Source organism: Siniperca chuatsi, linkage group LG22 (assembly GCF_020085105.1).
Source record: "Siniperca chuatsi isolate FFG_IHB_CAS linkage group LG22, ASM2008510v1, whole genome shotgun sequence".
Taxonomy (NCBI): Eukaryota; Metazoa; Chordata; class Actinopteri; order Centrarchiformes; family Sinipercidae; genus Siniperca; species Siniperca chuatsi.
In genome coordinates this window covers 970,545-987,953 of record NC_058063.1, presented here as the reverse complement: position 1 = coordinate 987,953, position 17,409 = coordinate 970,545, and the positions used below count along the sequence as shown (strand labels likewise).

General features: G+C 39.3%; 1 protein-coding gene across 1 annotated transcript in view; it reads left to right on the top strand.

Annotated features, from left to right (window-relative positions):
- The first annotated feature begins 3,622 nt into the window (after positions 1-3,622).
- The window catches only part of alox12 (arachidonate 12-lipoxygenase), a 36,671-nt gene continuing 22,884 nt past the window's right edge, over positions 3,623-17,409 (top strand). Inside the window, exons 1-5 of the mRNA XM_044183504.1 lie at positions 3,623-3,907; positions 10,015-10,161; positions 15,844-16,045; positions 16,802-16,883; positions 16,987-17,109. Coding sequence (XP_044039439.1) covers positions 10,015-10,161; positions 15,844-16,045; positions 16,802-16,883; positions 16,987-17,109 — 554 coding nt within the window. The 5' untranslated portion in view covers positions 3,623-3,907. The remainder of the gene's footprint in view (positions 3,908-10,014; positions 10,162-15,843; positions 16,046-16,801; positions 16,884-16,986; positions 17,110-17,409) is intronic.

Sequence of the window (17,409 nt, the reverse complement as noted above, 5' to 3'; positions counted from 1 at the left end):
GGCACGTGTACTGACAAGAACTAGGAAAAGAGATCATATTTCTCCAATATTAGCTTCTCTGCACTGGCTCCCTGTAAAATCCAGAATAGAATTTAAAATCCTTCACCTCATCTACAAAGCTAATAATGGTTAGGCACCATCGTATCTTAAAGAGCTCGTAATACCTTATTACCCGACTAGAACACTGCACTCCCAGAATGCAGGGTTACTTGTGGTTCCTAGAGTCTCCAAAAGTAGAATGGGAGCCAGAGACTTCAGTTATCAAGCTCCTCGCCTGTGGAATTGGATCCCAGTTTGGGTTCGGGAGGCAGACACCATTTCCACATTTAAGAGTAGGCTTAAGACTTTCCTCTTTGACAAAGCTTATAGTTAGGGCTTTGCTTGGGTGAGTCCTGAACCATCTCTTAGTTATGCTGCTATAGGCTTAGATTGCTGGGAGACTTCCCATAATGCACCTCTTTCCTCCTCTCCCTCTCCATCTGTATGCATTTTTATCCTATTACTGCATGTTACTAACTCGATATCTCCTCACTCCTTCTGTTGCTTTCAGCAGGCATTTCTACCTCCGGAGCTGCAGAGTCTGGATCTTTGGTTGTGGGCCACCTGCTGCCCCTGTGTTCCTGCTTGACAACTGCTAATACAGTTGTTGCCATTGGCTTTGTTACTATTATTGTCATTATTATTCATATGACTATCAGTCCTATTATTATTACTTTATTAATATTAATATTAACACTACAATTACATCATTACTATTTTAAAATTCTAGGTGGAATTTGCATTGTGCTTCCCTCTCTGCCACTCCCCTTCTCCCTGTCTCTCTCTCTCTCTTTCTTTCTTTCTTTCTCTCTCTCTCTCTCTCTCTCTCTCAAAACCTAACACGGCACCATTGAGTCTGGTTCTGCTCAAGGTTTCTGCCTCTTAAAAGGAAGATTTTTCTTGCCACTGTCGCCAAGTGCTTGCTCATGGTGGGATTTGTTGGGTCTCTGTAAATAATATAATAAAGAGTATGGTCTAGACCTGCTCTACAGGAAAAGTGCAATGAGATAACACCATGAGTTCATAGCATATACATGCTAGGGCACATAATTCATAGACATGATATTTATCTGTCTAGCTGTTTTACCCCCTAAAACCTGGTAACACCATACACTGCTTTTTATTAAGAGCTATACGGCACAGAACTTTTTACAACTTAACAATCCAAATTTGAGATAACCTTTATTCAGGCACCCTCCCTTTCTAGTCACATCATAGCCATCTGTCATTTTATATAAAGGATATTTAACTCAAAAACAAGGGACTGTGATGATTCAATCATTCTTCTTTCAGTTGAAGAACTCATCTGATATAAGACCTTTTAAACATCCACAGATCTCCTCTCATTTAAAATAAAGCATTTTTCATCCAGGTCTCAGCCAAAACTCAATCCTTTCTCCATCTTACTCAAATTGCTGCCTCCAGGCTTTTTAAAAATACTAGGAAAAGAGTGTTATGGACAGACAGGCTGGAGACACTGAGGTGGAGACAGAGATAGTTTATTCACGACACAGCAATGAGGCAAACAGTGGATGAAAGGATGTGGCGCACAGGAGTGCTGATACCGTGTGAGGCTGTGATTGGAGTTTGGGAGCTGGAATCTCACACACTGGAGTGAAGGGAACACGGGTAAGGAGACAGGAACCCGGGAGAAGAATCACACACGGGTACAGGTTGGAGTCCAAACGAAGTCTTGTTCTGCAGGAAAGTTAGTCCTTGTATAAATGAGACCGGACAACTGACTGAGGTGAGTGGGATGTCTTTATACTGGTGGTGATGTGATGCAGATAGGGCTCAGGTGTGCGATTGGGAAGAGGTGTGTGATTAGAACTCAGGTGAGGGAGTGCGCCATGCCTGGGTGAGTGTGGAGCCTGGCGTATCCGTGACAAAGAGAGTACATGATTCCCATTTCTATCTCCCCTCACTGGCAGCATCCATCAAGGAGAATCCCCTTTATGAGCCCAACCAAACACAAAAATACATCTCTGGTCTTCATGTAATGGTATTTTACACACTATGAGAGATGGGAAGACAAAGCAACAAGCCCATATACATTCACTTTGTTCAAACTTTCACATTGTCAACAAAATATTCATAACACTCCCGTAGACATGTACATCCTTAAATCAGTCTTTAGGGTTACAACACAGCTGTGTTTCAGGGCTGGTTACATCATCAACATCCAGAGGATGAGATGATGCATACCCAGACTTCCCATATTACCAAATGTAACTGCTTTATTGGTATGATCAACAGTTCATGCTGTTTTGAGTAAAATATGACTTGTGTACTTAACTTCTATTTAAGAATGCTAGAGAGATATTTTATTATAGTTCAGTATTTGAAGATGCTCACACCCCTTCATAAACAATGATAAAAAGTAGAAAATTACGAAATACGAATAGTTTTTGAAATGTTGGAGGGTATATTTTTTATGGGGCCAGGCTAGCTGTTCCCACATGTTTCCATTCTCTGTTCTAAGCTAGGCTATTGACCTTATGCGTTTCAACAAGGGAGAGCTTTGACTCCGTTATGTTGTCTTTTAACTTCCTGTCTACACAGAAAGTGGTGATGTGTTGCACTGTGTAGGTGGACAACTGCTGCCTGTCAACATCAGTCCAGTTTGAACGTAACATGGGCTTATTATTATGTAACAAGCTTGTGATATATATTTTTATAAAACATAGGTGGTCAACAGTTGTATTTTAATTCATGTACAAATCAGCTTCCAACTCCAACAAAATATAACCCCTGCAGGTAGGGGTTCATGTAGGCGGGAATCAGGCAGGCAGAGATGATGGCTGGAGCGTTAAGTTGAAAGCAATGGTTAAAGGGGACACCAAATTGTGTAGGTGCAATCAATTAAATTTGGCAATCAAAATTATCAAAGATAATCATAAATAATAACTTAAATTAATAAAGTCCTCAGGGCAACACCCTTGGATAAAGGAAAAGGGTAGCTAATTAATTGATTCAGTCTCATAAAATAAACTAAACTATCAATTTGGAACTCTGATTAATAATTCATTTATAACCAAAATGACCATTAATAGCTAGTAGGTTGAAGGATTTCTCTCCCATAGTTTTGTTCTTTCTTGTTTCTCTCCTCTCTCCTTCTGTCGCTTTCAGCAGGTATTAACTTATTAATATTAATATTACCACTACCATTACATTATTACTATTTTAAAATTCTGGTTGGTATTTGCATTGTGCTTCCCTCTCCCCCACCCCCTTCTCTCACTCTCTCTCTCTCTCTCTCTCTCTCTAAAATTATATGTATGTTCTATAGGAAAAGTGCAATGAGATAACTTCTGTTATGAATTTGCACTATATAAATAAAATTGAATTGAATTAGTGGCTATATCAGACACTCTTCCTTAAACTTGGTGTATCACTAAACTTCTCTTCTCTAAACTTTAAATTCTGTTTTTGAATGGGAAGTTTTTACAGCTGCTGCTGTTAGCTGACACAATGCAGCCCTGATATTGACCCAACTTCCCTTTTACAACTCCCCTCTCTGCCCCCCCTCCGTGTGTGTGTGTGTGTGTGTGTGTGTGTGCTGAAGAGCAAGATGAGACTATACAAAGGACTGATTGATGGGGATTGTGACAGACTTTATCTCTCACAAGTAGAGCTGTGAAGTAAGAGTGAGGGGAGTCAGCGTGTTAAAGAAACTGCCATGCTGACCAAGTAATTGTTGAACGTACAAATCTGTGAGGACTTTTAAAAGAGAGAAAGAGAAAAGAAATAGGACACGGGAGGAGAGGAAAAAAAGAGGGTGTCATAATACAAACAGAGCCAAAGGAAATCTACAGGAAAAGAAGAGGAGGAAACTGATAATCAGTTGTGAACACATTTCTGGACTAAGGTGAGTGTTTTTCTGCTATTTCTTGGCTTCTGACACCCCAGGGAGGCTAAATACTATCATGTATGCTGTAGCTGACTTTGATTATTTATTTTGGATAAGCTCTAATGCTCATGTGCTGCGACACTTAAACTTAACGTTAAAAAGTTAAGTAACGCTCAACTTATGTGGGCGTATATTTTTAAAAGAAGTTTGACAGTGACAATCAAAGTGTGTATTTTCATGCGCATTGTCACTTTGCACATAGAAATAAATGCTGGAAATCCAAAGAAAAAAAAAGGCAAAATATTACAAAATAGTTTTGACGCTTGGCTGAGGTGGAAAAGTTGGTGTATTGTTAAATTTCTTTTTTTATAAAATAAAGAAATAATGACGTACATGAAGCATGTGACTTAAACATCACTCAAGGTGATGAGATCTTTAGATCTGTGTGGAGCGATGACGATACTATAACCTTCCTGCCATTAATAAATGAAACAAACAGAAATGTCATATTTCCATCATGTTTTCTACATGGTTTTCCATCTTTTGAGCTTTGGCTTATCTCATTGTGGCCTCTTCTTCTGCAATAGTTTAATGGCACCAGCTGGAGAATTTGCGCAACCAACTGTTTATCTCGATGCACTCATCTCCTGATATTCATAACAGTAGTGGATGGAAACAAGCATTAATTCAAATTTTCTTTTGACAATTTTCTGAAAATTCAGTAAAAATTTGCACTACATTTCGATGGAAACTTGACCACTGAATCCACTAACTGAGGAAGGCTGAAACGTTTGTGCTTGTTGTTCTTCAGCATTAAAAAGTAATAAGAATATACAGAAAATTTTAACTTCAAAATACGAGTTGACAAAACAATCTCACCACAAGGTCTACTTACTGTAGTAGCTGTTCTCTCATGGAACTGTAAAATTGTTGGGCATTCTCCATCTGCTGGGGACGATCGACACGATTGAAAGCTCCAACTGAACAACTAACATTGTGGTGAAAGTGCTTTGTCGGCCACTGTTTACAAGGTTAAGATTGAACTTTCAATGTCAAAGTGCTACTTCTACAACCAATGCAGACCAGAAACATATCAAACTCGGCACAGCAACATTTCACAGCAATATGACAGATCTCAAACTGTTACTTTGGAACATTAACACCAATTGACAAAATTTGACACAAAGCAAACAACACAAATTCCAAAATCCAAAGTAAATTTGTGTCAACATTAGGACACAGTGTGTACTTGATTGTATTATTAACCAACAAAGTTGGGTACAATGTTCTGGTTATTTGCAGCATTTATTTGATTAAACATAATGTGTTGGTGTAGAGCTTACATGTTGGTTCAAAGTACACAGACAAACAAGACACAGTAATGAATGGAAATGCCTTCTGCAGGTGTTATGAATGGACATTTCCTCCACATTTCCTCCACACTGGGACACTAAAACTTTTTTACTGATACCATTTTCTGTATTAATGCTGCTGTGCAATATACTCTTCAGTTTAAAATTCCCTATTTACTGATATTTATACATACATCTATTACTGCTGTGCAAAATCCTCTGTCTCATTATAATCTTAATAAGCTACACTTAACTTAACAGTTCACTATTACTATGCACTATTACTTTATACCGTACTTTATACTGTATTATTCAACCGGTAAACCCACTTTGTACTTCACACTTATTTTAATTTTATACTTATACCCACTAATTTATTTTCTGACCTGTATTATAGTGTATTATATTTTTTGCTTAGTACTTCTATTCCTGTGTCCACTGAAGTGATAGTGAGCTACTGTAACAAAATTAGTTGTATTAATAGTATTTCTGATTCTGATTCTGATAAATAGTGATATTAAATAGTGGTAATTAAAATAGTGGAACATAAATTAGTTTATGCATACTTATGTAGAATAAGATAAAAATAAGATAAAAATGGAGCCCATCAGGGGTCGTATGGTGGAAAAAAAGAATGTGGGAAAATCCATGCTCAAGGATTTCTAAATTTATTGAACAGATTAATAACATGTGCATACAAATTGACTGTGTGCTCAGTTTGGCAATCCGTGCATACAAATTAATAAACCGTACTCACAGACGAATAAACCACGCAAACGGATTGCTAAAACTGAGTACTTGTCCCGGACAAGTTATAACGTTAATTGACAAGCCCTGCATGTTTCACTCACAAAGCTTTGAAGCTAGCAAACTGATGTTAGCTAACACATTAACCCATTCAATGTTAGCATGGAAGCCAGGTTCATTTTGTGAGAAAAACTTGCTTCCAGCCAGACTAAGCCAATGTGGCTTGCTACGAATTTGCCACAAGTTGACTTAGCTGACTGCCCACTAACACTGACTTAATGTTAGCAAATTTATATGCTTAGTTAACATTAGGACTTATAGTTAGCGAGTGTCTTCTGGTTGGTTGTATTCTTCCCACCTAATTTGTAGCCGCAGGGCTTCTCAATGTCTTCTGTTACTACAGTGCATTGTGTTTTCCTTTCTGCTGAATTATAAATAAAGCGTGTCCATAGAGCTATTCTTTTATTCCGATGTGGTTGTCATTAACTCACTGTCAGTTTGGGACAGCATCTGCACACGTCACATCAATCGGCACCACACATCAATCAGTGACAGGGATGCATTGTTTATATTTTGACAGACAGACTAGACGCACAGTTCAGCAAAAAAACATGCATTTTGTAAATGTCCAATAGGCCACCACTAACATTTTAGTCTTGTCTTGTCAGCGAAAAGAAAACATACATTTTGTAATTGTTTTTATTATCAAAGATCTATTTTTAGCTCGTCATAGTTTCGTCTTCGTCAAGGAAAAAAGGTCGTTGACAAACATTTTTCATCATAGTTTTCATTAACGAAATTAATACTGCTATTTACACAACGTTACACACACACACACACCCCCCAACCCAACCGGTCGAGGCAGATGGCCGCCCACCCATTGGGTTCTGCTTGAGGTTTCTGCCTGTTAAAACAGAGTTTTTCACTGCCACTGTCGCCAAGTGCTTGCTCATGGTAGGAATTGTTGGGTCTGTAAATAATATAATAATTGATGAATTGGTGCTATGTAAAAAAAAATAAAATTGAATTGAATACACTATATACCACATGGTCAAAACCCTGTTTCAATCAAGTTGCAGTCTTCAACTTTTCCAAATCTACTCCAAACTACTATCTACTGCCCTACGGCATTATTGCTTGTCATAAATGATAATAATGAGTGACCTGTATTATAGCACAAAGAATAATAGCAAATATAAACATAACATTATATTATTACACTCTAGACCCCTATAATACATTATTAATATATATATATATATATATATATATACACACACACACAGACACACACACACACACACATATGTACAAAATAAGACGTTTACCAAATACAAACATGTGCCTAACAAGTTATATCTCAAAATAAATCACCTTGCCTGAACTTTATCCTCACAGACAGAGATAAATTGTGCACCAACAATCAAATAAGACTTGCATAGTGTCTAATTGATACACAGCTCTGATTGGCTGATGGTCACTTTATTATATGCAACATACAGGAGAAGATATGTAATAGTATTCTTTTTTGTGACAGTTTTTTAATCTGTGCTTTCACTCACTGGGTATAAGTAAGCAATGACATTACATTAACACTATCTAACGCACCACTTTTATTCTAAAGCCCATATTAAAAGTCTAAAATGAGTGCTCCTCCAATTGTTTTCCCCCTTACAGTTTATTAATTTGGTCAATGAATCCATGCTCTTGGTTTATTTAACTGTTTGCACGGTCTGTCAATACTTTCACAGACAAATTCACATCAGTATTATTTTTCTCTGTCCTCATGAGATCAGGGCTTGGAGAAGAATGAATTAAACAATTCCTTAAGAACTATCAAAGTGCACCATATCCTTTCTATGAATACAAGGGTAAAAGCAACATTTATCCATCTAGCCCTAATTTAAAAAGATATTTAACTTTGTGAATAATACCTAACTACACCATATACCTATAGCAAGATATGTCATAACAAAAGCTACTATATGTGCTACAGTAATGTGAACACATGGACATGACATTCAGCCACATCATGTCTCATGATGCTAACAGCAGGTCACGTCCTGCCACAGGGCTTTCACATCTGCTGTTTCAGACCACTTATCTGGTGTTTCATCAGCTCATTTGCATTGGTGTGGTTTACACATTTGCTTACTCTTGAAATGATATTCAAATTATTACCAGGAAATAATACTCACATCAGCATGTCAGTGCCCTCACAGAATATGTGACAACTACAGTTTATTCATTTTTGATGAAGAGTTTGATTTCTATGAAATGCTGGACAATGTAATAGCTTATATGCAATAGCTTAAACTGTAAAAAGTACAAGTTCATGGGGCTATTTCTGAATAAAGAGTAGTATCATCTAAACTAAACTTTCAATGTAGAAATATTTGGGCTTCCTCAGAGATTAACATGATTATCTAACTACTGATGCTGCACTCTTGACATGCTGATCTTGTGATTGGTTGCTTGTTTCAGAAAACATCTTAGCCATGTGAACCCGCGCATAGCTCATAGCTGAATTGGTAAACTAAGAGTTAGAACACAGTGTCAGTTGATAACCAGCTGGCTGCCTGGCTCTTAGTTGGTATTCCAGTTCATCCCAAAGGTGTTGGACGGGGTTGAGGTCAGGGCTCGGTGTGGGCATCGATCTAGAATGCTGTGCTGGAAGGGTATGGTATGGCACCCTTACAGTCCAATTACAATCGAGAATTGACAACATGGTGAAAACGGCAATGAAAGTGACATGGAAGAACGAACAGTCGTCCCTTCACGCTATCTATGAGAGAACTGACAGACATGCGCACAGAATTCTGAAGGACTCTTTACACATTCTATATATAATATGAATTATTACCTTCAGGTAGACGTTATAGAGCCGTAAATGTAAAAACAACTGCTTAAAGCTTTCTTTCCTCCCAACTTCCATAACACCTCTCAACAAACAAGCAGCTCAATCCTTATTTATGTAGTGTCTCATTAGTAAGGACCCACTGTTCTATGCATTATGTGTTATGGTTTTATGGTTTTTATGAATTAATTCCTCAGTTTTATAATGTCTGTGTATTTATATCTTTTACCTCACAAGGCATGTGCAATATTTTACATATCTTCTTTATTTTTTGTTGTATGTAATTTATTATTTGTTGTACCACTGTACTGTTTTGTTGGCTAAATATTGTACTTAAGTTGACTGTGTAGCACTATTGCCCAAGTCAAATTTACCCTTGGGGACAATAAAGTGTATCTTATCTTATCTCATCTCTCCACACCAAACTGGGAAAAACATTTCTGTATGGAGCTAGCTTTGTGCACAGGGGAATGTCATGTTGAAACAGGAAAGAACCAAACCTAAACTGTTGACACAATGCTGAAAGCACACTGTTGTCTTTTATTATATGGTAACCAGGAAAAACAGAACCAGACCACAATTCCTCCTCCACCAAACGGAACAGCTAGCAGGATGTATGCAATTCAATTTAATTTTATTTATATAGCACCAATTCATAACAGAAGTTATCTCATTGCACTTTTCCTAGAGAGCATGTCTAGACCGTACTCTTAATATATTATATAATATCATTTACAGAGACCCAACAAATCCCACCATGAGCAAGCACTTGGCAACAGTGGCAAGGAAAAACTTCCTTTAAGAGGCAGAAACCTCAGACTCAGGGTGGCAGGATGACTCATTGGAAATATGACAGTGCCATGTTGAAAGTCACTGAGGTCTTCAGTATAACCTATTGTACTGCAAACATTTGTCAAATGAGATTGCATGGTCTTAGGCTTGATTTAGCAATGGGTGTGGTTGAGGCAGGTGAACCCACTACTTAGAATATAAAACATAGGCTTTCAAATGGAGTGTCATCAGTGCTGATCAGTGTAAACCAATACGCAACAAAATGTTACCCATCGACAGCTTCAGTCCACGAGCATCTGTAGTGGCCTTCAAATAACCACAAGTTGTCAATTGAACCCTTGGTTAATAGCATGTTGTGTGTGTGTTAATTTCCATAGATGGAAGTCTACAATGTAACAGTAGCAACTGGTACATCAGAGTATTCAGGCACCAACAACTACATCTTTGTGACCCTAGTGGGAGAGAAAGGGGAGAGTGAACGGACACTGCTGGACAACCCTGGACTGGACTTCTGTCGAGGAGCAGTAAGTGTGTGTGGAAAAGAGATGTGATCACTTACTGATAAGTGTACTGATGTGCCTTTGAAAAGTGAGGTGAACTACATAGTCTGACAACGAATCTTTGACCTGACAGAATGAAACAATTAAAATCAGGAACTTGATTAAAAATTTCCACCTCTAATGTCTACCAGTGGAGCATCCACTATTTGTTAAATTGAATATCCCATCTGAAGACATATGCAATAATGAAATACAAAGCCTTTCCCCTCTGGATCTGATTTGGTCATTGTAGCATTATTTGACACCCTCATGCAGGGCCATGCACCATCCACCTTGTAATCACTTTGTAGCTTGCCAAGCTTGGCAGAAAACCCTCTTACAAGAAATACAGTGGGGCAAAAAAGTATTTAGTCAGCCACCAATTGTGCAAGTTCTCCCACTTAAAAAGATGAGAGAGGCCTGTAATTTTCATCATAGGTTCAACTATGAGAGTCACAATGGCGGGAAAGAATCCAGGAAATCAGATTGTCTGATTTTTAATGAATTAATTGGTAAATTCCTCGGTAAAATAAGTATTTGGTCACCTACAAACAAGCAAGATTTCTGGCTCTCACAGAACTGTAACTTCTTCTTGAAGAGGCTCCTCTGTCCTCCACTCGTTACCTGTATTAATGGCACCTGTTTGAACTCGTTATCAGTATAAAAGACACCTGTCCACAACCGTCACACTCCAAACTCCACTATGGCCAAGACCAAAGAGCTGTCGAAACAAAATGGTAGACCTGCACCAGGCTGGGAAGACTGAATCTGCAATAGGTAAGCAGCTTGGTGTGAAGAAATCAACTGTGGGAGCAAGTATTAGAAAATGGAAGACATACAAGACCACTGATAATCTCCCTTGATCTGGGGCTCCACACAAGATCTCACCCCGTGGGGTCAAAATGGTCACAAGAACGGTGAGCAAAAATCCCAGAACCACATGGGGGGACCTAGTGAATGACCTTCAGAGAGCTGGGACCAAAGTAACAAAGGCTACCATCAGTAACACACTGCGCCGCCAGGGACTCAAATCCTACAGTGCAAGACGTGTCCCCCTGCTTAAGCCAGTACATGTCCAGGCCCGTCTGAAGTTTGCTAGAGAGCATTTGGATGATCCAGAAGAGGATTGGGAGAATGTCATATGGTCAGATGAAACCAAAATAGAATTATTTGGTAAAAACTCAACTTGTTGTGTTTGGAGGAGAAAGAATGCTGAGTTGCATCCAAAGAACACCATACCTACTGTGAAGCATGGGAGTGGAAACATCATGCTTTGGGGCTGTTTTTCTGCAAAGAGACCAGGGTGACTGATCCGTGTAAAGGAAAGAATGAATGGGGCCATGTATCGTGAGATTGAGTGAAAACCTCCTTCCATCAGCAAGGGCATTAAGATGAAACGTGGCTGGGTCTTTCAGCATGACAGTAATCCCAAACACACCACCCGGGCAACGAAGGAGTGGCTTCGTAAGAAGCATTTCAAGGTCCTGGAGTGGCCTAGCCAGTCTCCGGCTCTCAACCCCATAGAAAATCTTTGGAGGGAGTTGAACGTCCGCGTTGCCCAGCGATAGCCCCAAAACATCACTGCTCTAGAGGAGATCTGCATGGAGGAATGGGCCAAAATACCAGCAACAGTGTGTGAAAACCTTGTGAAGACTTACAGAAAACGTTTGAGCTCTGTCATTGCCAACAGAGGGTATATAACAAAGTATTGAGATGAACTTTTGTCATTGAGAAAATACTTATTTTCCACCATGATTTGCAAATAAATTCTTTAAAAATCAGACTGTGAAAATGTGATTTCCTGGATTCTCCCCATTCTGACTCTCATACTTGTAGTGTACCTATGATGAAAATTACAGGCCTCTCTCATCTTTTTAAGTGGGAGAACTTGCACAATTGGTGGCTGACTAAATACTTTTTTGCCCCACTGTACACTGTTGGTATTTATAGTGGAGACACTATTTCCATGACACCCACAATATATTGTATATCCTGACATGGATCAAACTACTTTTCAGGACCGGAATTCTTGTTCTTTAGCACTCCTGTCAAAAAAGTCTCAGGGTCTTATTGAGTGAGGGTAAGATGGAATGTGAGATCAACAGGTGGACTGGTACAGCGGCAGCAGTAATGCAGGCATTGAACCAGACTGTCATAATGAAGATAAGCTCATTCTGAAGGCAAAGTTCTTGATTTACAGGTCAATTTGCCAACCCTCACCTTTGGTCATGAGCTTTGGGTAATGACGATGATAAATGAAATTTCCTGCTCTGTTACCCTATTTACACCTGACATTAACATGTGATCTGTATCTGGATGTCCTATCTGAATTTGTAAAACCACATGTTAGTACAGGTGTAAATGCAACAGAATGCACTGTGATCTGAATGTGATGGGATTGGCCAGACCACATCTGGGCATGGTCTTACTCACATTGTTTTCGGCTCTCAACCAGGTGTAATTGCAATCTGCACAGCGTGACTACATTCTTAAGATAAATATCCGCACAGCAAGTTGAAATGTCATGTATGCCTATGCCTCTTCCTGTTATCTCAAGCTACACTTAACCCTAACCCTAGCAATAAACTACAAGGAGCAAGTAAGTCGTCCTTCACAAAATGTGATGCAAGAATTAATGATGCCTGTCAATGGCATTGCTTCCCTTAACCTGGAGCATGCAGTTTGTTGACAAGTCCGCCAGCCCTACCTAATTTGCACATTGAGATCCAATCACAATGTGAGCAGAATAGAAATAACACTTATTAATGCCAGCCGTATATGCAAAGGCCCGTGGATCAGATATCGTTATCTAGATACAGATCACATGTTAATGCTAAGTGTAAATGGGGCTGTAAGGCTGGAATGCTGGGGATGCTATGACTGCTTTCCATTTCTATTTGCATGAAATTTGTTTACAGATACTTAGGCTTCCCCTGATATTTCCTCTATAAGAGGAAGACTTGTGTTAAATAAAATTCTAACTTTATGGCTCAAAGGAAATAAAACAAAGCTGAAATAAAATACTTATTTTCCACCATGATTTGCAAATAAATTCTTTAAAAATCAGACTGTGAAAATGTGATTTCCTGGATTCCCCATTCTGACTCTCATAGTTGAAGTGTACCTATGATGAAAATTACAGGCCTCTCTCATCTTTTTAAGTGGGAGAACTTGCACAATTGGTGGCTGCCCCACTGTACACTGTTGGTATTTATAGTGGAGACACTATTTCCATGACACCCACAATATATTGTATATCCTGACATGGATCAAACTACTTTTCAGGACCGGAATTCTTGTTCTTTAGCACTCCTGTCAAAAAAGTCTCAGGGTCTTATTGAGTGAGGGTAAGATGGAATGTGAGATCGACAGGTGGACTGGTACAGCGGCAGCAGTAATGCAGGCATTGAACCAGACTGTCATAATGAAGATAAGCTCATTCTGAAGGCAAAGTTCTTGATTTACAGGTCAATTTGCCAACCCTCACCTTTGGTCATGAGCTTTGGGTAATGACGATGATAAATGAGATACAAAATTAGTTTCCTAAACAAGGTGGCTGTCCTTCGGGAAGGAGCTCAGAGTAGAACCGTTGCTCCTTCATGTCAAAAGGAGCCATTTGAGGTGGTTCGGGCATGTGATCAGGATGCATCCTAGACCTTTTCCAGGGTTTTCTTGGCATGACCAAATGTGAAGACCTACCAGGGCAAACCCAGAAAACACTGGAGGGATTACATACAATATCCCATCTGGTCTGGGAACAACTTGGGATCCTCCAGAAGGAGCAGGAAGACAAGATCCAATGGACGATGGTCAGAGGATAGAGGAGGGACAGAAGTTGTTTTGTCAGTGCTTTTTGATGATAATCTGTTTTCCCCCCACTTATTTAATTTTATGTTCATACTCAAAACACAATTATTAAGACTAGAGTGGTTATAGGAACAGTGGTGTGAAAGTGTTTGCCCCCTTCCTGATTTCTTATTTTTTTGCATTTTGCGTTTGTCACACTTAAATGTTTCAGATCATCAAACTAATTTAAATATTAGTCAAAGATAACACAAGTAAACACAAAATGCAGTTTTTAAATGAAGGTTGTTATTATTAAGGGAAAACAAAATCCAAACCTACATGGCCCTGTGTGAAATAGTGATTGCCCCCTAAACCTAATAACTGGTTGGGCCACCCTTAGCAGCAACAACTGCAATCAAGCATTTGCGATAACTTGAAATGAGTCTTTTACAGCGCTGTGGAGGAATTTTGGCCTGCTCATCTTTGCAGAATTGTTGTAACTCAGCCACATGGGAGCATTTCGAGCATGAACTGCCTTTTTAAGGTCATGCCACAGCATCTCAAAAGGATTCAAGTCAGGACTTTGACTAGGCCACTCCAAAGTCTTCATTTTGTTCTTCTTCAGCCATTCAGAGGTGGACTTGCTGGTGTGTTTTGGATCATTGTCCTGTTGCAGAACCCAAGTTCACTTCAGCTCGAGGTCACAAACAGATGGCCGGACATTCTCCTTCAGGAGTTTTTGGTAGACAGCAGAATTCATGATTCCATTTATCACAGCAAGTCTTCCACGTCCTGAAGCAGCAAAACAGCCCCAGACCATCACACTACCATCACCATATTTTACTGTTGGTATGATGTTCTTTTTCTGCAGTGCGGTGTTACTTTTACGCCAGATGTAATGAGACACACACCTTCCAAAAAGTTCAACTTTTGTCTCGTCAGTCCACAGAATATTTTCCCAAAAGTCTTGGGGATCATCAAGATGTTTTCTGGCAAAAATAAGACGAGCCTTAATGTTCTTTTTGCTCAGCAGTGGTTTTTGTCTTGGAACTCTGCCACCAAGGCCATTTTTGCCCAGTCTCTTTCTTGTGGTGGAGTCATGAACACTGACCTTAAGTTGACCTGAGTCAAGTGAGGCCCGCAGTTGTTGGATGTTGTTGTGGGGTCTTTTGTGACCTCTTGGATGAGTCGTCGCTGTGCAATTGAGGTAATTTTGATTGGCCGGCTACTCCTGGGAAGGTTCACCACTGTTCCATGTTTTCGTCATTTGTGGATAATGGCTCTCACTGTGGTTCGCTGGAGTCCCAAAGCTTTAGAAATGGCTTTATTACCTTTTCCAGACTGATAGATCTCAATTACTTTCTTTCTCATTTGTTCCTGAATTTCTTTGGATCTCGGCAGGATGTCTAGCTTTTGAAGATCTTTTGGTCTACTTCACTCGGTCAGGCAGGTCCTATTTAAGTGATTTCTTGATTTGAGAACAGGTGTGGCAGTAATCAGGCCTGGGTGTGGCTAGAGAAATTGAACTCAGGTGTGATAAACCACAGTTAAGTTATATTTTAACAGGTGGGGCAATCACTTTTTCACACCGGGCCATGTAGGTTTGGATTTTGTGTTCCCTTAATAATAACAACCGTCATTTAAAAACTGCATTTTGTGTTTACTTGTGTTATCTTTGACTAATATTTAAATTTGTTTGATGATCTGAAACACCACTGTATATTTGACACACAGGCATTTTGTTTATTGTTTGAATGTTTCAGTATTAGACTGAATGCAGTAGTGTTTCTCTATGTTTGCATGTATGACTGCTTTTAAAGCTTGTGATTATTATTTATTTTCTTTCTTCTTTCTCTTTCTCCATCCCTCCATCTCTGTCAGGTGGATCAGTACAAGGTGACCAGCCCTTCACCTTTAGGCTCTCTGCTACTGGTCAGAGTGGAGAAACAGAGGTACTGGGTGGAAGATAACTGGTTCTGTCGCTACGTCACAGTGGAGCCTCCAGGTGGAGAAAAAGTGCTGACTTTCCCTTGTTACCGTTGGCTTATAGGAGACTCAAAGGTGGAGATAAGAGAGGGCACAGGTAGGAAATATTCTAGGCCTTCAGCTGTAAAAGTAGTGTTGAGGTGCCTTTGAGCAAGGCCAACTCCAAATTGATCCAGTAGAGCTGGTCAGTGGCAGACTATTTATCCTAAGCAGCAGCTTTTGCATTGCATCAGTGGAGCACAGGGTTCCATTTAAATTTCTCTTGATAGCCAAGCATCAAGCCAGTGACATGCAAATCCTGGTGTGTGGACGAATCATTCTTTCAGCTGTTTTCTAATCTTTTGTCCACCTGAACCTGTTATGAACCAGCCTTGATATGAACCAGTCTGTGCTGAGATGTATTCAGGCACAGTGCAAACTTAGTATCCATTTTAGTATGAAAATGTTACTAATCCTAATCTTGGAACATGCTGGGGATGCTATGACTGCTTTCCATTTCTATTTGCATGAAATTTGTTTACAGATACTTAGGCTTCCCCTGATATTTCCTCTATAAGAGGAAGACTTGTGTTAAATAAAATTCTAACTTTATGGCTCAAAGGAAATAAAACAAAGCTGAAATATTTATAATTTTAAATTAATACCCTCACCTATGTTTTGTGACATGACCTACACCTGCACCCACATTTTCCTTTAAGCAGCCATAACATTCTCAATTTGTGGGAAAGGGCCCTTCACCTACACCCCTTCTCTCTGTGAGCCCTCTCACCCAAAACTGTGGGGCAGTGAGCATGAGCCCCTGTAGGTCTGAACGATGTACTTTCCTGTCTCTCTTCTTTTCCTGCCTCTGTAGCGAAGACAGCGAGGGATGACTCCTTACCTCAGCTGCTGGCACACAGGAAGACAGAGCTGCAGGAGAGACAGGCAACTTACAGGTCCAGCACACATAACAACACAAAGATGCAGTTTCACTTCACAGAGTGGATGTGTTACAGATATTTATATATTAATATTTGTATCATACTTTCTGACTTTGAGATGGGTGACGTGGGCTCCAGGCATTCCCAGATGTATCGACGCTAAAACAGAGGCAGATTTACCTCAAGACGTCCGCTTTGACAATGAGAAGAGGAGCGACTTTGAACATTCCTTACACTATGCGTAGGTGGTGCATGCACACACACACATACACACATAATTAAATACATTTGGAATTGCTTCTTGATACCCGAGCCCAGTCTTATAATACATTTAATAATAATAATATATAATAATAATACATTTTATTTATATACATACATAAAACACAGCTGAAAGTGCTTCACAAAGAAAAACAAAAGCATATTGAGGTACATGAAGCAATAAAACATGCAAAGTAATGACTTTGCATGTTTTATTGCTTCATGTACCTCAATATGCTTTTGTTTTAGTAAAAAAAAAGATATGATAAATAAACATAAA